The 21,198-nt window shown below is 39.5% G+C and overlaps 1 protein-coding gene across 8 annotated transcripts in view; it reads right to left on the bottom strand.

Moving 5' to 3' along the window:
* EPHA6 (EPH receptor A6) overlaps window positions 1–21,198 on the bottom strand; it is a 504,987-nt gene that overhangs the window by 96,768 nt on the left and 387,021 nt on the right. For 6 of the 8 annotated variants that reach the window (XM_048934207.1, XM_048934201.1, XM_048934202.1 and 3 more), the window contains one exon: window positions 1,004–1,126. The exons of the other annotated variants lie outside the window; for them this stretch is intronic. In XM_048934207.1, coding sequence (XP_048790164.1) covers window positions 1,004–1,126 — 123 coding nt within the window. The remainder of the gene's footprint in view (window positions 1–1,003; window positions 1,127–21,198) is intronic. 8 annotated transcript variants of the gene reach the window in all.

The following is a 21,198-nucleotide window of genomic DNA, read 5'->3' as shown; positions in this document are numbered from 1 at the left end:
CAAAAACTGTAAGTAACATTACTGGTAAGAGGTCCTGAAAGGACATAGATACGACATTAACCCATGTATGGATTAATTCTGCATATACATATGTAGCTTAGAGAGAAACAGGACTGAACTTTAATTCAATTTTAACCATAATTAAGATGCTGTTATTTCCTCTTTGTTTATTAGCTTTGGTGACAGATGATTTTTAATGACTCCAGAGAATGGAGAAACAAAAAATCTTCCTGGGAATTCTTCTAGCCTATCTGTATTTCCTGCTTCAGCCCTGTGCCAGAGAGCAGCCTATTTACCTGGCACTGTGTTCTTATTCTTAGTCTACATTCAACCACAAGCCAACCCTCTAAGTCCTCTGTGCCACCACAGACTCATAGCACTGCTGGAGACCTAGCAAGAAATGGTGCGATGTGCTGTGCTGACAACAGAAACCATGGAATTTTCTCATTTACTGTAAAGGAGAATTAAAGTAGTTCATATTATTCTAAAAAGTTATTTTTAAGAATTAAGGCTGTTTTCATGAGATAGTAGTCACAACTATGGAAGCATAAAAAAGACTCAAACTCCATTACTTAATTAAATTTTTCCTTTCAAATTTTTGTTTTACGTCCATGTTTTAGCAAGGAAATGCAAATTTTTAGAGAAGAGTCATAGAGTCACAAAAGTGGGATTTTACAAAGGCATTTTTAAAGTGTTGTTTCCCTGGTGCACACAGGTGTGCTCCATGAAACACTTGATTTAAGGACACCAAGCTTTCTCTTGAAGTATTTAGGTTAACTGCTTTCCCTCATACTTTCCCCTATACAGTGATTCAAGGAAAATAGCTAGTCCTTGAAGAGTAACTTCTCTTTTCCATTTCTTTCCAGTTTGACTTTTTAATCAGAAGGGACATCTGATCTCCTCGTGTAAACAGTATCAAATTTTGTTTCCCTGAGAGCTGTGGAGAGATGGTTCAGAGGGTGAAAAGAAAAATTAATGTGGGGAAAAAGGCTGGAATACCTACCAGAGGAAATGCTGGGGGGTAAAGATCCACCCCCTGAGACTGGATGTGAGGTCAGGATGCTATTTAAAAATCCCGCCCTCAGGAATCTCGAAAGAGACTTCACCCCAATGGTCGGAAAGGATCCTTTCAAAGAGATAAAAATGATCATTAATCAAATGACTTGTTCTTTGGCTGATAAAAGAAGCTGTCTGTTTAAGGAAAAAAAAAACGAAAAAACAACTCTGCAAAATTAACAGTGGTTTCACTGGAACAGATCTTACAAAATACAGTTAAATGTTTTTGATTGCTTTTTATCCAAGCCATACAATATACAGCTGCAACCAGAAGGAAGTTGTTTTCTGCATACTTTGCAAATGAAGAATCCCAGCTTTTCTAGGAGGAATGGAAAAAAAATGAGGTTTTAAAGGAAAAATACACCTCTTAGATATTCATAAAGCATTCCAAATGGTTCTACTGTAAAGGCAGTTTACAGTTTCGTATGCAAATCAAAAAGAGACTAGTAGAGGTGAAGCTGTACCAGTAGAGCTGAGTTTTATGTCAGTACTTCCAAGACAAGCCACTTGAAAGCACTCGTGCCAGGCCAGGGCAGTTGGGGAACCAGAGTTAGTGGTAGGACAGCTAACACAGATAAGCCAGAGCTTCTATCAGATCTTCAAACACCTGTCAATACAGGGATGCCAGCAAAAGTCAGGAATATAGATACAGGCTCTTTCCACTTTGTTACCATCAGAAGCTTTGCATGTTTCACCCTTCCAATCAAAAGAATCCATGTTTTCATTGCCTAAATGCATAGATTCATCTCAGATTATCTCATCCATCCATTTTAAATTAAATACTTGTGATATATCTAAGATAGCACTGATAAATAAGAGCTCTATCATTCGATCCACTTTTTCAGCTTTCAGCATAGGCACAGAGATTGAGAGACATTGTTACAGCTGGCTCATGTTAGTGCTCACTGAGTGCCAGCATTGAAGCTGTATCTGAAAGGAGAGCTCTGCATCTTGCATAAAAATAGAGTCAAGATTCTCCAAACTTGCAATAAATTTAAGCTGACAATCAGAATAATTTGTTTGTTTTTGCAAGTACATCAAGCAAGCATCCATTCAATAATGTAGGCAATGATAAGTTTGTTTTCATCACCTTACAGGTATTTCACAGCTGATTCTGTAGAAAGAAAAAACATCCCTCTGAAAATTCATGCAACTACAGGTTTGTGTGTTTGCTTTTTGAACTAATACAAATACAAGTGAGGATTATTTAGGTTTAAGATGTATATATGCATTTTCTGAGCTTAAAGTCTAAGTGAGCTTTGATTTTTTACTTTCTAGCAAGAGATCTATTGTTTCTTCTCAATGCATTTTGCACTTGCCATTTAAATTTGTTAGACCTACCATAGTCTTGGGAAAAAAAAAAAAATCCATTAATTAAGAGTTCCGAGCACAGCATTTTCATATCTGATGGGCAAAGATATGTAACAAAAGCATTCCCTCAGGCTACCCCAGAAAACCCTAAATTTGGCAGTCTTGTCAAAGTGTTTCCAAACTCCATGGCTTTAATTTTAAAATGTTTTCAGAAGTGATCACGTATAGAGTCCAGAATGCAGTGCACAGAAATTCAATTTTAAAATCAAAAATTGTTCCATAATCTCACATATAAACATCACAGCTAAATGAACATATGAAGATTTCCCAAATAAAACTTTGCTCCTTTTTTTGGAAACATGGATTATACCAACCATACCCTCATGGTGGATCATGTGCCATATATATAGACCTTCAGAAAAGGCATACATGTTGAGGTTCACCACTGACATTTTTCTTCATTTAAGTTGAGCTACACAGCAAATAATTCCAGTTTCCTTTCAGTGTTGCTGTAAGTTACTTTGTTATAGAAATTATCAAAGACAAAAATGAGTGTATTTCATTTACTGTGCATGTTTGGAAATAAGGAGCAAGCAAAATCTGTGAATACTAAGAGCAGGAGGGCTAAAATTGCTGAGGTATTCAACTGTCAAATAATTAAAGGAATATGTACAAATAATGCTTTTTTTCACTTACTAAAAAGCTCAGTTACTTAAGCATAGATGTTTTATGTCATTTGAGATGTTGCAGAAAATCTCAGACAGTCATGTTTGAGTGGTAGAGATTACAAGACCTGCAGTTCTGCACTCTTTGAAAGCGACAGCAAGAAGCAAAGCAGCAGTTGGTTACCTTATAGGAAACATCCAGTGGCATTTTAGATAACAGAATCCCAAACAAATACTCTGCTGTCAACTCAAAAATGTCTCCTATTAAGCAGAACATATATTTACAAGAACAAGACCTTGCTGCTTCCAGAGGTCGACAAATATGTTCTGAAAAGCATCAGGTTGATAACAATCAGCCATTACCAGTATCCGGCACCATAAAAATCCAAAGGACATATTGAAAGTTGTTTCATACTAAAGCATGCATGATCCTAAACCAAAACACAGCATATGTACCAGAATGAACATACATTGTGTGATTGGTACAAAGAACCAATACTTAGTTTGGTAATGTCACCCTCACGATGTGATAAGGGTTTGAGACTATTACATGACTACAGATCTGGAACTTGCTTATTGTTGTGGGTAACCAGAAAAGAAAGTTAATTTTCATAGCTCCCATCAATCACCACCAGAAAGACTGCACCCTGGTAAGAGCTTTGGGCATAGATAAATAGAATTACTTCTCAATTTTTTATTTCTTTGCATAAACAATTAGAAAACTTTGAAAAGAAAGACTGCAACTAAGAATTGTGTTCAAGACAGAAAGGGAGAAAGCTGTCTGCCAATACAACGGAGGAAGAATATGACATTAGCAGAAAACATCAGCTATGTAGAAATGCATAATTTCTGTGTGGAAAACAATGAAAAGAAATGCTTTTCCTTGTATCTGAATATGGAAATTTTACTGGGCAATGAGATCATAGTATTTCCTCTTTTTCTAAATTGGGACTGTGTTTAGCTGAACAAAAAATTAAGAATGAATTAAGAAATTAAGAAATTAAGAATGTGCTGCATCCTGATGCTTTACACAAATGGCAAAAGTAATATTCATTTTTTAGAGGTATATGCTATTTATAGGAATATAGGAATAGCTATAGATATAGGCATATAGATATAGAAATTCTGATGCTTAATTAAAAATAAAATCCCTTTAAAGCAACATACTGGACACTTTCAAGATACTAGAACATTACGTTAGCTGATGAGTTTTCTTGAGAAATACAATTCTGTCAGCAGACATCATGCAGAGACAAGGTCCGTATAACTATTCTGTTGTTTAGCATGAAAATATACAGCATTTTTGCATTGGGTGGAATTATGCTAATGGAAAGAGCTTTTAGTATATGGTCTTACTGTTTCTAAACGGCGAAAAGGAATATTTATGCATATTAAGCCACAATTCCTGAGTGCACTGAAATACCACTGTTCTGTAGAAGCTTGAGGGTATGATTTTATTAAGGGGAAAAACGAAACAAACCCCTTCTCCCACTCCATAGTTATCCACTGTGAACATTATGCCACTGAAACATGGGAAACTACATTAGTTACAGGTATTAGTTGGAAAAATGCATTGAAAGAGTAAAAATATATGTCAATACTCTGACTAGCTAGCAGTTTGTGGAGTACACACCATTTACTGAGTTCTGTGTCACCAGTTTATAGCTCAGCGTCAATTCTTCTCTTTCACAATTATTACATCTAAGTGCTTGTGCTGAGAAGCAATGGGGGAGCGCTGAATCAATTAGCCTGCCGTCTGCCTTCATCTGCTGTTCCAGGGGGAATATCAACCCACAAACGATAGAATTTGATAGGAAAGTCACCTGTACGGAATCCTACACTGGCATGGTTTTAGCAGCATATTATCCACATAGAACAGAAGAGCAAGAAAAGATAGCTGGGTAAGGAAATACACATGCTTAGTTCAGCTCCAGAGCACATAACATTAATTCACACTCATTTATTAAAACTTGCATAGCAACAGTATGGCCTGCCAGAAGGAACAGCCGCTTCTCCCTGCAGCAAAGGCACATCCCATTGCCTAGGGCTAGCAACAACACAATTTTGCTGCAAAACCCTACATTATTTTTCACAGAAACTAAACATAGTTTTATTCTGATAATGACAGCACATTCTCACTCACACCTGCTGACTTGAGTGCAAACATAGCCACCAGTTTTGCTCACACACGCTCTACAGAAGTAGCGCAGCACCAGAACTCCTCAATGGCTTACACTCCATCTTTCCTCCTCCTCAGCTGCTGCTTCTTTATCCCGGTACCAGAGCACTTTGGCCAACATTCTGGAAGCCTCTGTTATATGGAAGCCTTTGTTATATTTTCCTCTAGCAGTGGTATCTGTATAAACTTAGTGCAGTTTGTAGAGGTTTGCTCTTAAAAAGGAGAACATTCCTAGAGTCTGCATTGTGTCTAACAATATGCCTGAAGTAGCTCATCAGAAAACCTCCCAAAGATGCAAGAACTGTGTTAAATACTGTAACATATTGATCAAGGAAAGGAAACAACATAGAACCCCCAAGTGGTCATCAAACCAGATCATGAATTTGGTTAATAACAATAAGCCCCCTATTTTTGAAGTACTTGACTCTTGTTATTAATGCTATTTATCAAATACATATGCAAACAAAATAAGTCTCTTTTCTCTCCCTTCCTTGTCCACAGGAAGTATACTATTGTACCTGGAGAAATCTTTCTCAAAGCTGTGAGAAGTTCTTGGTGTTTGTAAGATGTCTTCACTGAAGTAAACGGAAAGGCCTTGTTTGGAAGGCAAGGTGTATGAGATGCAGCTGAAGTCCCCTGGTTGGTTCAGCACAGAGCAGAGGAGCTGAGGGGAGGCCTGATGGCAGCTGCAGCCCCTCACAGGGAGCGGAGGGGCAGCGCTGAGCTCTTCTCTGTGTGACAGCGACAGCGCCCGAGGGAACGGCATGGAGCTGTGTCAGGGGAGGGCAGCTGGGGGTCAGGGACGGGTGCTGCTACCAGAGGGCGGTGGGCATTGAATGGGCAGCCCAGGGCTGTGGGCACGGCCCCAAGTACATGAAGACATCATGAAGTGTTTGGACACCACTCTCAGACATAGAGTTGGGATTTTGGGTGGTCCTGTGTGGTCCCAGGAGTTGGACTCGATTATCTTTATAGGTCCCTTCCAACTTGAGATATTCAGTAATTCTATGATTTTATGAAAATTTGTATTGTCATATGACTTGTGTTCATGTTACCTTCTTCAAAGAGTAATCAGCAGAATTTCTATAGAAGTCAGCCAGGGATTACAGCTTACTCTCCTTCTGATGCCACAGAGTAGTTGACGGGCACTGCTTTAAGCTGTCCTTATCAGAACGTATGCAGACTGTGATTGCACAAAGGCTACAGGTGATTTAGTCTGTATGTGACAGCCACCATTTCACCTCTCCCTCTGTAACTTATAATCGACTACTAGTATTAGTGGAAAAATTTATTCTCTGAAAGAGTGGGCAGGCACTGGCACAAGCTGCCCAGGGAGGTGGTGGAGTCAAGTCCCTGCAGGTGTTCAATAAATATTTAGATGTACTACTAAGGAACATAGTTTAGTGGGGAAATATTGATAGTATGTGGATGATTGGAATGGATGATCTTGGAGTTCTTTTCCAACCTTGGTGATTCTATAATTCACAGAATCACAGAATTGTAGGGGGTGGAAGGGACCTCCAGAGATCATTGAGTCCAACCAAAGCAGGTTTTGGCAACAAAATATAACAAAACTGGAAGGATATTTTCCAGAGAGGTCACAATTACTGTCAATTATTTCTGTTTACCAGTATCATAAAAAGGAGATTTTAGCTTGTTACTCTTTTCCTATAAATTTTGTTCACAATTTTAAAAAAGGAAAAACGCACAGTTAGTGCATTTAATGTAAAAAATGATGTTTACTTCTATGTAGTAAATTGTCTCGATGCTTTTCATACAGGAATTGTAAAATATAGCTAAGATAAATTGTTAAGAACTCTGCAGATGAATGCTTGAGGAAGTGAGCTGAAGGGCTATAATGAGCTTTTTTGTTCAGCTTGACAGGAAGCAACAGAATGACTTCAGGATGTTTTCACTCATAACTGCACTTTCATTAAGATGGGAGTGTAACATTTAGTCATGGCATACTAGAGAATGGAAAGTAGAAAGAGTTTTCCTGTTTCTGAACAGGGGAATTATCCAGTGTAATCACTCAATGTCTAGGTCAAGGCTGGCTTACAGTATGAGCACCTGCCACTCTCAGCTAAATTCCAGTTTTTATTCTTTCTAGTGTTTCATAGTGGAAGCTAGGTTTGAGCATCTTTTCAAAATTATCTGCAACACATCCATTATGGAAAGTACTGAAAACATACAGTGTGTTCTCTTGTGTGATCTTACTGATTTACCCTTTGTAGACCACCAGGAATTGCGTGTTACCTTATAATTTTTCTTTTTAGTTTAGGACATATGGAAGGTTTTATAAAATTTTGAAATTATGATGTCAGATTTTCTAGCACATTCAAAATGCTGACTTTGAATGGGAAGAGGAGAGGAGAGGAGAGGAGAGGAGAGGAGAGGAGAGGAGAGGAGAGGAGAGGAGAGGAGAGGAGAGGAGAGGAGAGGAGAGGAGAGGAGAGGAGAGAAAAGAAAAGAAAAGAAAAGAAAAGAAAAGAAAAGAAAAGAAAAGAAAAGAAAAGAAAAGAAAAGAAAAGAAGAGAAAAGAAAAGAAAAGAAAAGAAAAGAAAAGAAAAGAAAAGAAAAGAAAAGAAAAGAAAAGAAAAGAAAAGAAAAGAAGCAGGGCTAAAATTTATTTCTGATGAATTTGTTTAATCCTATTTTCAGTCCATACTGAAAGTATGAATCTCTAAAAATTAGCATAAGTATTTCTGAATGCATGTATCTGGAGAATTAGAATATGGCAGTAATTAAGTATTATAGAGCTTTTTAACACATGGAAATAAAGGGGGTATAGTACAAAGAGGTATGCCCAAATTTTTACCCACATAACTAACATGTCTCAGGCAAATCTGAAATTTAAGATCACAAAACTATACTATGGTAAAATGCTATGAAACCACTACAGTTAACAGAAATGGTGCTTACTCATACTGAAATCACAGAATCAGAGAATTGCAGAATGGCTGAGGTTGGAAGGGAGCTCTGGAGGTAAGCTGGTTCCACAGAATTATGGAGAGATTTCCATTACCTTACAAGTAATACAGTGAAAACATTCCAAGGCTAAATTGTGATCTCGGGTACCTAAGCTAGTACAAACGAACCCTGTATAAAATGTATGCTGCTGTGCAGAGGGAAATTTGCACTCATTCAGCAATAAATTTTCAGAGGACGGTCTAATTTTATTTCCTCAGATTCCAGTAGAAGTGAATTATATCAAACCAGAGCCTTCACAATTAATTCTGTTATTCCCGAATGCACTTCCAAGAACACTTTGTAGATCTTTAACAGCCTGCATCTGGGCAACTTCTAAGGCAGCCTGAGTTTTTAACCTCGCTGAAGTAAAATACAGAACTTGGAATACTAACTCAAAGCAGACAGTACTAGAAAACTTAAAAATCCTGGGTGTACAGCCGGGATGTAAATGTAAAACTTCATTTACAGGCAAACTTTGAATACTGAAATCATAAATATGTATTCCCTGATACATTTCCAAGGGAAAAACTGCAATTGAAATCATATCATTTACAAGAATTACTTATGAAAATTAGAAGCTTATTCTGAGTATTGGTGAGCCAGTTGGTTAGCTTACATGAAAATATAATTTATGAAAATCTCTCTAAGAAATTTAACAAATGACATAATTTAATTCTCTTGGATCATCTTAAAAATGACCAAGAGCTGCTCAAAATTTCACGTTTTTTCTGTATCTTAGTGACAATGAAAATTCACTAAGATACAGTGCACCTGGGAATTGTATTTTAAAACAAAAGCTACTCCCTGCCCCCAGCCAGAACTGCAGAACTGCCCTTTTTCAGTCAGCTGCCATTATTCTGAATGGGACTGGCACTGTATGTTGCCTAGTTAGGTGACTATTCTTAGAAAGGCAGTAGACTTCCAAAGGTTTAAATAAGGCTACAATGACCAATTGCTCTTAAAGAGAGCTACTATATCATTGGAGCAACAGGATGTATTATTCCCTTGTGGCAAAATGCTGCAAGCAAAATGGCTGAGGAACCAATGTGCCCTAAGAGCAACAGAAAATAACACGCATTTAAAGAAGACAAAAAATCTGGAAGCAGAAGATTGCACCTTTGCTGACAAACTGGCCTCACTTTCAAACAGATAATGGCAAAACTTCCTAGAAATTCGTAAAGAACTCTTCTAAAAAGTTTTGGATCTGAAACACTTATTAAAAAAAACAGAAGAAAAAGTAGTAGAAATTCTGGCTAGCTGTGACATGTGTATACTCAAATAATTTAGCGGCTTATGGCTGGTTTGTGAGAGCTGTAATAATTTCAGAAAAAGTGCAGGGAAATACAAAGTAACCATAATTATGATATTTATAAAAAAAATGAAGATTGGAAAACCTAGAATTGCTTTCATAGTGTTTGATTATTTTAGGATACTGCCATAAGTTCAAAGGGAATGAGAACCTGAGAATTTTAGTATTCAGCAGCAACTTGCTTCTAAACTATGAAGAGGCAGTGTAAGATTTTTTAAATCCTTACTTACAAGTCATACATGGTATTTTAAATAAGAATGGAAATTTCCATCAAAAAACAGACTTAAGGTTTAACCACTCAGGTAAACAACACTGATGTATCTGGAATGTATGTTATGAAACCTATGAAGCCCTTCTTCATTTCCTGCCTTTTTCAGTGGGCTGAAGGAGACAGAGTGTTGGCTCTGACCAAATGTCAGAGGGGTCAGGGACATTGCCCTGATATGAGCTCTGCTGAGGTTTTGATGGCCCAGTAGGAATGTTATACACACCCAGAGGTTTGTCTCCAACCAATATCCTTAGAAAGAGCAAGGAAATTTTCAGATGACAAAACTCAACAAGATAATCTGAAGAAGGGCTTGATTGCATGGAAACATTTCTGTTTTCTTCTCCAGTAAGAGCTAATAATAATAATAGTAAAGGACTCAATTTCTACAAGTTGCTGCTTTGGTTATTTTCATCACAAAATTTCTGAAAGACTGCACAATGACTAATTTAGGTGTCTGGAAAATGCATTTCCAAGATTCGCTGGGCTTATATCTCAGTTTGATTTTAATTCTGAATTTTCTTAATTTTACTGGTCTGGGAATAACAAGTCATTCACACGTTCTGGCATAATTTCTGAAAGAACCACTCTGACCTAGTTCTTGGTGGAAAATATTTTAAAAGGCTCAATTTTCTACATCAATTCTGTACATCTCTGCTCCAGAATCAATTTTATAGGATCTCTCTAGAAATGAGCAAAATGTGAGGATGACAAACACGTTGCAGGGCAAAGATGCTGTTCAGGTCTCCAGTCCTCACAAGTTTAACCTTTCTCTTATTTCTTGATTGGCAGCTTGAAATAAATCCAGATTTACGAATACTGACAGAATGCAGAATGCGTACTGTTTTAGAAAATCCCAGTTATAGCAAGGTTTGGCTTTACTTAGGACTTCTCTGGGAGCAAAGCAAATGCTTGAAGAAGCTTACATTTCTAATAGCGGGAGAAATGAAAGTTACAAAATATTTGAGTGAAATATTAGCATCTAATTCAATTTCCCTTCTGGAAAAACAGCAATTTGAGTGAAAAACAAACAAACAAAAAACCACCAAGAAACCAAAGAGAGAGAACTGCTTGAAAAGAGTTCTGCAAATACTTAAAGCCATTTGTTTTGCGATGTGTCAAATGTCAGTGCACACTGATGTCCTGGTCGCTGAGAAGACTGGTATGGTAACATAAATATGATTAAGGCTTTTAACAGCAATAACAACTGTGGTCTTGGATCATCTGTGCAGTGTTAATGGAATAGTAATTAGAAATAATGTGCTTCTTTTACAGGATAAAACAATCTAAGTTTAAATTGTCTATTTAGTAAGTATTTTTTAGTCAGTGCTTAAACTGAAAAGAGCTTTTGTACAATCCTAAACAAGAGCAGTGAAATCCTTATATATATATATATATATATATATATATATATAATCCTTATATATAAAGTCAGAATGCTGTTCTATGCACAGCATGCTGTGCATTTGGATTTCATGGCCATGCATGTATCATCAAATTATCTGGGAGCAAAATACTTCAGAACTAGATCTTTCAAGATGTAGAAAACATAGCCTGCAACTTAAGCCCGAACCATTGTGAATGATTTTGTATGCATCATTCTGTATTATGATTTTCATTTCAGTTTTCTTTTGACCACTCTGTTTCCATGATTTTGGAAGGAAAGATCCTCAGTAAAACCTGAGAGTTCCAAAACTATGGAATTCTTCATCATTCAAGACAGGAATCTCCTCTCATGGGATATGTTGAGGAGATCTTATAAATAGGATGGTTAAGAAGTTTTAGATTTCCAGTTCTTTCTAATGGCATTTCCATGGAAAGAAAGATTATAAAGATTATAATTTTTAGCTTCATGTTTTAAAAGTGCAGTGGGTTTTAATGCAATGAGTAAAACAGCTTCTCATGCGTAATATGTAAGGATAGATATATTGATTGAACTTGCTGAACATTCTGCAATTCTGCAATTAAAATTCTGATCATCTACTTTTCTGCTTTTCTAGGCTGTAAGTGTGAACAAGGAGTAGGAGATAAACACTCTCCACTTTTAGAAAGCAATTGAGGACACGCTGCTTTCAGTTATGAAAAAGCACTTGGGGCTGAATATCCAAAGAGTCAATTGATAAAAAAAAATAGATATACATTCTGTTACAGAAACAGATTATAAAAAGAATGTGATGATGATCATGTCAATTTATAATTCCATTCACTATTTAGTGATCATACGGTTAAGCAATTCTTATTTCACTAATACTACTGAAATTAAGTACCAAGGTTTGATTTTTCTTTACATCACAAACACTGACTCCTTTAAACCAGTGATGCTAACACGTTCACTGGTGTTAAGGAAGTGTACTATATTGTATTATAGGTTCAACATTTATAAATCTATATGCTAGATTAAAAAGTCTCTTAAAAACCTTACGAGACTCAAAGAAGTTATCCCAGCAAACAGCTGATAAACTGTGTCAGAAGCCAAGCTGTAGGCTGCTTCTGTCTCTATCTGATGAACTTTGGCATATGCATGGGCAGTTCTGATTGCATTTCTGGAAAATGTTAGTGACCAAAGACAATCTGTGCTTGTTATGATCGCTTTGTGGATATCGTGCATTCAGAGGACAACTCAATCTCAGTGCTCACTTGGTGTAGAAGGATGGATGCCATTAAGTAGAACATCTGTAATCTGATTTTTGTTATGCTAGTTTTGGCAACAGTGATTCTGGCAGGATGAACATTGGGCAGTCAGCATTTAAATAGGCAAAAAGGTCATATTTTTCTTTGCTTCTAAAAACATTCACTGAAAATTGGAGGTAAATTGCAAACGTTATCTAAAACTGCAAAAAACAATGCCTGGATGTTGAAGAATGTACTCACCTACAACTGAAAGAAGAAAGTATAAAAAGGAAAAGTGGAGACTCTTTTCCAAAGCGGGTAAGTTATTCTAGGAAGAATAATAAGCTTCTGTTGTTTCAGGAAGAAAGGAAATCAATTATGTGAATTCTAGCAACTGTACGGTAGTTTGTTTCAGATTCCTACTTCATTATGAGCTTAACTTATTTACTTTCAAATTTTATTCGGTAGAAACTACCTTGTTAAAGTTTAGTAGAAAAATGACAGTATCTACCAACTGATGTAGTCATGAATCAATTTGGGAATGTCAGAATATATTTCCATTTTAAAATGTGTTTACAGGATTAACCATTAGTGTTTTGTGCTTATATTAAGAAGAGAACATACTAAAACTGAATACTCTGCAAACTCACAGCAACTAATTATGGTGTTTAAAAAGTATGGTTTTTTTCCACACGGCATTTCTCTTTCATTTGAGTGCCTCCTCAACAGTCTTTCCTCCCGCTACTGATTTATAAACAGTGACAAGGCTGTATCTATCTGTGAAGACCTGTAAGATTTAAGAAGCAATATTTCATGCAAACTGTATTTCCAACCAAAACATCGAGAATCTGGAATGTATCCCAGGCAGTTTGCATCTAAATTATTTATTCATATGGAACCTGAATCGCGTATGTATTAAGAATCAGAAGGATAATTATAGATTGTGAAATGCGTACAATGAGATTCACTGCAAGGTAAGGAAAGGAATATGGGGGGTCAGGAATATACAAAGAATGTAGTGATGGGCTGAGTGAATAAATTCTGAATAAGCTTACAGATTAACATTATACCAAAATGATGCTGTTAGTGTAGATTTTGTCAATGGTGCTAGAAGAATCGTGGATGCAAAAAACAACTTATCTGCTTTGGCTAGAGCTGCAAAGCTGAGCAACACGAGGAAGTAAAATGCAGATGTGTTGCTCAGTGCAAACCTCTGTTATTAAAGGTCTTGCTTGTTCTCCAGAGCAGAACACAGACAGCACATGGCACATCTCAGCAGCCTATAAATCAAATGAGCCTGAGCAGATTTTCATTGCATAATATGACTGTTCCACTTCCAAATCTCAAAGATTTCCTGCTAATTACTGAAAATTGTCACTTTCAGCAGGTTTTAGCTCTGTACACTGCAGAATTAATCTCTGCTTAGGAAGCATGTCTCAACTGGAGTTGCTTAGATTGCTGTACTTGGATGCGGCTGGTTTAAGATACATAGACTGATCTACCTTCTGTTTGCTATAACAAGCTGGTATTTCTCAAGAATTTCGTCTTCCATTCTGACTCCTTTTTGCATCAGTATAAGTACTAGAACTACAAGTTGTTTATAGCAATCCTTGCATTAGAAAGGTGAGCATACTGTAAATAACCAATTTATTTTCCTTTTCTTTTCATTAAATTTAAGAGCAGATGTTTTATATGAGATTATCAATCCATATTTTAATTCTTTTTCTTCATATGAAGCTGCTACTAAAGATATCTCAGTCTTGTTGCCTTCCATTAGGAATTTATCGTGTTTTAGGCTCGTCTGAGTGATTTCATCACTACCCACCTGAACTACGAGTTGAGGAAAATAGTTGACCTAACCAGCTTTGGGAGTTGCCTGGTTATGTCCCTGACCCGAGCCCCAGGAAGGCAGCACACTTCCCGACGGCCCGGGTCAGGTTTGCATATGGGGCCCTCTGTTCCTCTGAGAAGGGAGTCACCCACCACAACCACCCTCCTTTCCTTACTATCAAAGGCAGTCTCAAGGCGTGGGGGTGACCACCTCGCCCTGGGCTTTCTCCTAGGCTGATCCTGCATCACCTCTCCAGGCACTTCCTCTTCAACTTCCAGCATCTGGAACCTGTTACTTAGAGGGAGTTGTGGAGGCGAGCTAGGCAGGCAGGGTGTCTCTTGTGACACCGAGTCGGGACTCTTTTCCAACCTTCCTCATCAGTGAGATCTGTCTGACTGTGACAGGGTAGGGGGTCCACCAACTGTCTGGGTTTTTTTTCCTGGGGCCCTTCCCTCAGGTAAGCCAGTGAGTCACTCCACCAGTCAATCTCCTGCTCACACTCCCTGATGGTCCTAAGTCTCTGCACCTCACCCTTGAGCTCCACCACCAGGCTGAGAAGCTCGTCCACCTACTCACACCTCGAACAGGTGAAGTCCCTGCCACTCTCCGGGGGCAGAAGTAGGCTCAGGCACTCCCTGCAGCCAGAGGCCTGAACAGCAACATTTCTTACTAAGGTTTCAGTCTGGATTGCAACAGACTTCTTGGAATAGAAGACCCCCCTTCTGTCAGGGAAGAGGTGGTCCGGGAGCGCCTAGGCAACATCAATGTTCAGAAATCCATGGGACCCGATGGGATTCATCCACGGGTGCTGAAGGAGCTGGCAGAGGTGATTGCTGAACCGCTTTCTGTCATCTTTGAGAAGTCTTGGAAGACAGGGATGGTGCCTGAAGACTGGAAGATAGCCAACGTCACCCCGGTCTTCAAAAAAGGCAAGGAGGAAGACCCAGGCAATTATAGGCCAGTCAGCCTCACTTCTGTCCCTGGAAAGGTGATGGAACAGCTTGTACTGGATGTCATCTCCAGACAACTGGAAGAAGAGGAGGTTATCAGGAGTAGTCAGCACGGGTTCACAAGGGGGAGGTCGTGCTTGACCAACCTGGTAGCCACCAGCCTCTGGCTGGGTGGACAGGGGGAGAGCAGTGGATGTAGTCTACCTTGATTTCAGCAAGGCATTTGATACTGTCCCCCATGACGTCCTTATAACAAAGCTGAGGAAGTGTGGGATAGATGAGTGGACAGTGAGGTGGGTTGAGAACTGGCTGACTGGCAGAGCACAGAGGGTCGTTGTTGGTGGTGCAGAGTCCGGTTGGAGGCCTGTAACCAGCGGTGTTCCTCAGGGGTCTGTGCTGGGTCCGGTCTTGTTCAACATCTTCATCAATGACCTTGATGAGGGGATAATGGCCACCCTCAGCAAGTTTGCCGATGATACGAAGTTGGGAGGATTGGCTGACACGCCTGAAGGCTGTGTTGCCATTCAGCAAGACCTGGATAGGCTGGAGAGCTGGGCAGAAAGAAACCGGATGAGGTTTAACAAAACCAAGTGTAGAGTCTTGCATCTGGGGAGGAATAATTGCATGCACCAGTACAGGTTGGGGGATGACCTGCTGGAGGGGAGCTCTGCGGAAAGGGACCTGGGTGTCCTGGTGGACGACAGGTTGGCCATGAGCCAGCAGTGTGCCCTTGTGTCCAAGAGGGCCAATAACATTCTGGGATGCATTAAAAAGTGCGTGGCCAGCAGGTCAAAGGAGGTGATCCTCCCCCTCTACTCTGCCCTGGTAAGACCTCATCTGGAGTACTGCGTCCAGTTCTGGGCTCCCCAGTACAAAAAAGACAGGGATCTCTTGGAAAGAGTCCAGCGGAGGGCCACGAAGATGGTGAAGGGCCTGGAGCATCTCCCCTATGAGGAAAGGCTGAGTGAACTGGGTCTGTTCAGCCTTGAGAAAAGGAGAATGAGAGGGGACCTGATCCAGGTCTATAAATATCTAAGGTGTGGGGGGCAGAATGGCGAGGCCGGACTCTTTTCAGTGGTGAGTGGAGACAGGACAAGGGGAAACGGCCAGAAACTGCAGCATAGGAAGTTCCGCACAAACATGCGCAAGAACTTCTTTACAGTGAGGGTGACGGAGCACTGGAACAGGCTGCCCAGGGAGGTGGTGGAGTCTCCTTCTCTGGAGACGTTCAAGACCTGCCTGGATGCCTACCTGTGCTACCTGGTGTAGGGAACCTGCTTTGGCAGGGGGGATGGACTCGATGATCTCTGGAGGTCCCTTCCAACCCCTACAATTCTGTGATTCTGTGATTCTGTGAATGAGCCTGTTGCCTAGCGGAGACCATGTTTCAGCCTGAGACATGAGTCCTTTAAGCTGTTTCAGTCTGGGTTGCAACAGCCTTCTTGGAATGAGCCCACTGTCTAGTGGAGATGGTTTCAGCCTGTGAGACCATGTTTCAGCCTAGACATGTGTCCTTTAAGCTGTTGTAAGGACTACAATACAAGTTGAGACAGGTTTATGAGACAGAAGGTGCCTGAGACCTGGACATCCACTATCATAGCTATCAGTTCCCTAGATATGATGGTGTCTCTATTTTAATGTGATGAGATACTGATCATGAGGCTCTTTCTTACTCTAGTTCAGGTAAATGTGAAGACCTTTCCTTCTTCTTATTTATTAGCCTGTCCTGCACAACTGATCACCTATGTTGCTCTTGCATGTCTTGTCTCATCATGAATTGGGCAAAGTCAACTGATAGGTCCAAGCAATACAGAAAAATAAAAATTGTATTATTCCATTCCACATTCATATACACACAAACAAATGTAACTTTTAAAGATACATGAACCAGAGAAGGGGTACAGCTTTTCTGGAGGAGTTCTAAAGGCTCCTATAGTATTTTCTCCACACATTTAAGGCAGTGAGCTTTCCCAAAAAATCAAAGAAAACCAAACTGTGATGGTAAAGAACTCTTCAGTCCTAGGCAAACTCTGGGCAGCATTAAGATAATATACTGAGAATAACGTTATATCAAATCAAAAGCAGCAGGGATGTATTATTAGTTTGATACCGTCAATTAAGTTTGAATTTAGGGAAGACAGTGAGAGAGGTAACTGTATCTACTTCAAACAATGTGGACCTAACAATTACCATGACTATGTCTTTCATCTTCCATTTTTCATCTTGTCACTGTAAAGAGAAGCTGTGCTCTTGGCTATTACACATGGATCTAGATCCAGCACTCCCCATTGTACAGAAGTATCAAATTATCTCTATTATTTTGATATCTAATCTAGATTTCTCCCACAAAAATTCAGTCTTAGTTAAGGATCTTAACACAAAAGATCATGGAACAACATGATGGCAAAACCTGTTATGATAAAATTTATACCCTGAGCCAGATACATTTCTTAGCTTATTATCAATAACCTACAGTAATTCACAAAAATATAGAGATATATTTCCCTTTGAAAGTCTACCTGGTAGAAAATCTTATATCACTGCAGCGTTCAATAGCTTTATTGTGACTTCCATTCTTCAAGTGACTGGTCATCAGGAACTACAGCTAGAAACTAAGAGACTAGTGGTAGGACAAAATAATAGAAGGTACATAAGTATATTCTGATGCAATCAGGCATTAGGCCTGACTACATTGCACCATGGGCCATACAAATTAAATATTCTAAACAGTATTTAGAATATCCTCTTCTTCCCTGGTACTTTCCTCAAGTTCCCCAGACATTACCATAACTTTATATAAGGACTACCATTTTCTACTTTCTGATGATATAATCACTATTTAAATTAAGCAGGTACCTAATAGATAGATATTCTTCCACAATAATGTGTTAAATTTTAAAATCTTATGCTACTTTGTAGTAGGAAAATTCCAATCTATGTTTCTGTGTCAAGAAGAAATAAGTTGGGATGGGGTCAGAAAGGCCAACTTGAACTAAACTTGGCAAGGACTGCCAAGAAGAACCAGAAAGACTTCTACTGATCTCTCAACCAGAAAAGGAAAATCCAAGAGGGTTGTACCCCCCCTAATGAGTGATACAGGTAAGCTGGTAATAACACACAGGAAAACACAGATACTCAACAACTTCTCTTAACTGCATCATGCAGCCCTCAAATGGTTTGGAAGGAGGGGACTGGTGAAACAACACCCTTCCACTGTAAAGGAAGATGAGATTCATGACCCAAGGAAACTGAATTCTATGGATCCTGACGAGATGCATCCCAGGTTCCTAAGGGAATTAGCTGATGTAGTCACCAAGCCACTCTCAATGATATTTGAATATCACTGCAGTCAGGTAAAGTCCCAGGTGAATAGAAAAAAGGTAACATCACACTCATTTTTAAGAAAGGTAAAAAGGATGACCTGGGGGACTACAGATTTGTCAGTCTCATTTCTGTGCTTGGAAAGATCATGGAGCATGGAAGGCACATGGAAGGCAAGGTGGTGATATTGGAGAACCAGCATGGCTTCACCAGAGCAAATCCTGCTTGACCAACCTAGTGATCTTCTATGATTGTGTCACTGCCTGAATGGACAAGGGAAGAGGCCTTTGACATGGTACCTCACGACATCCCTCTCTCCAAACTGGAAAGATATACATTTGATGTGTGGACTACTCAATGGATGAAGAACTGACTGCAGCACTGAGTTCAGAGAGTGGTGGTCAATGGCTCAGTCTATGGATGGAGATGGGTGACAAGTGATGTCCTGCAGGGATCAGTACTGGGATCAGTACTCTTTAATATCTTCATCAGTGACACTGACAGTGGGGTCGAGTGCACCCTCAGCAAGTTTGTGGATCACATCAAGCTGTGTGGTGCAGTTGACATGCCTAAGGGATGAGATGCTATCCAGAGGGACCTAGACAGGCTTGAGCAGCTGTCCAAAGCTAGGTGGAAGATCTTGTACCTGGATCAAGGCAACCTTCACTACCAGTACAAGCTGGGGGATGAAAGGATTGAGCACAGCCCTGCTGAAAAGGATTTGGCGATACTTGTGGATGGGAAGCTGGACATGGGCCAGCATGGGCCCTCACAGCCCAGGAAGTCAGCTGTATCCTGCGCTGCACTGAAAGCCAGGCCAACAGGTCAAGGCAGGTGATCCTGCTCCTCTATTCTGCGTTGGCGAGGCCTCACCTTGAGTACTGTGTCCAGATGTGGAGTCCTCAGTACAGGAGAGATGTAGACCTGTTGGAACACTTCCAGAGAAGGGCCACAAAAATGATCCAAAGAATGGAACACCCTTCCCATGAGGACAGGTTGAGCGAGCTGGGGCTGTTCAGCCTGGAGAGGATAAGGCTCCAAGGTGACATGATAGTGGCCTTTGAATATCTAAAGGAGAGCTACAGGAAAGGGGACAACCTCTTTAGTAGGTCCTGTAGTGCCAGGACAAGGAGAAATGGTTTCAAACTTAAACAGGGTAGATTTAGATAAGATATAAGAGAAAAATCTTCTACAGTGAAGGTGGTGAGGAACAGGCTACCCAGAGATGCGGTGGAAGACTTGTCTTTGGAGACATTCAAGGCCAAGCCTTATCAGAGTATGAGCAGCCAGATCTAGCTGTGAATGCTCCTGTTCATTGCAGGGGAGTTGAAATAGATGAGCTTTAATGGTCCCTTTCAACACCAAGGATCTGTTGATTATAACTTCTTATAAGTGCATGTTGTGACAGGACAAGTGGAAATGGCTTTAAACTGGAAGAGAGCAGATTTAAATTAGGTATCAGGAAGAAATACTTTACTGTGAAGGTGGTGAGACACTGGAACAGGTTACCCAGAGAAGTTGCGGATGCCCCCTCCCTGGAGGCATTCAAGGTGAACCTGGATGAGGCTTTGAGCAACCTGGTCTAGTGGAAGGTGTCCCTGCCTATAGCAGTGGGTTGGAACTAGATGATCTTAAAGGTACCTTCCAACCCAAACCATTCTATGATTCTGTGATTCTATGAAAATAAAATTATTCTCTTCTTGGCAGTGAATAGCACAGAGGTTCTAATGTTGATTTGGTTTTGATTGCTACAGTCTGCACTAATTCAAATGCCTTATCATCCATACGCTGTAGTTAATGTGCTCCAAATTAAAATCAACTACTAAATTCCTAGTGTTTCTATAGTAATTCATTGTTTTACTATTTTCTGATTTTCTCAGTATTCTCTCCAATCACACCACTTAGTCTCTCCTAGCAATTCAAGAACATTATCCATTTCATTTTTTAGCATTTTTATCAATCATGCCTGATTTTACAGTTTGCAGCCGCAAACTCAACAGTTCCATTCTGAAACACAGACCTATTGTATAGCCTTAACACTGAAGGGTTTTATTATGTTACATGGTGTAAGACACTATTTGAATTTGGATACAGAAAAACATCAGTGAACAATTAACGAAAGCTTGAACAAAACTATACAGAAAACAGCTGAAAAATGAGACATAACCCAGGATGTTTCATGACACTCCTGAAGTCTTTAAGAAAAATATATTTTAAACTGCTATAATGAGTACCTAGTCTCTGAGGCTGGAAGTCTTCGAACTGCTTTGAGTCCAAATGCCAATGCCATCTCCACTTAATGTATGTGTAGTGAGGTGGCGACCACTTTTCATTTCCTGGTTGATAGACGAAGGAAAGAAGAAAAAACATACCATCTTTTAAAACTAGCTAAAAGCTCAGTGTGTGCTTCTTCTCTGTCACCAGTTTTAAAACCAACGTTGCTCCAATCATTTCAGCAGTATCAGTTTGGATTCAGTAGAACATGAAACGGTTAGAAGCCTCTTGACTCTGAGACAAGATAGAAAAACTGCTGCCTGCTTTTCTGTCCTTTTCAAAGAGCACATGATTGAGCAGGGCAGAAGATTTCACAATTGTATCTTCCAACCTTGGTTTGTTGGCACCTTTGAGGAAGCTGTATTTGAGAGGAATTGGTATCAGCATTCAAAGGTCTAGGCTGAATTTGCAAAGCTGAAGTTGTAAGAAATAAAGGTTTTTGTAGGTCAATTTTCAT

The sequence above is a fragment of the Lagopus muta genome, chromosome 1 (genome assembly GCF_023343835.1).
Source record: "Lagopus muta isolate bLagMut1 chromosome 1, bLagMut1 primary, whole genome shotgun sequence".
Taxonomy (NCBI): domain Eukaryota; kingdom Metazoa; phylum Chordata; class Aves; order Galliformes; family Phasianidae; genus Lagopus; species Lagopus muta.
This window is presented reverse-complemented; position numbering and strand designations above follow the sequence as displayed.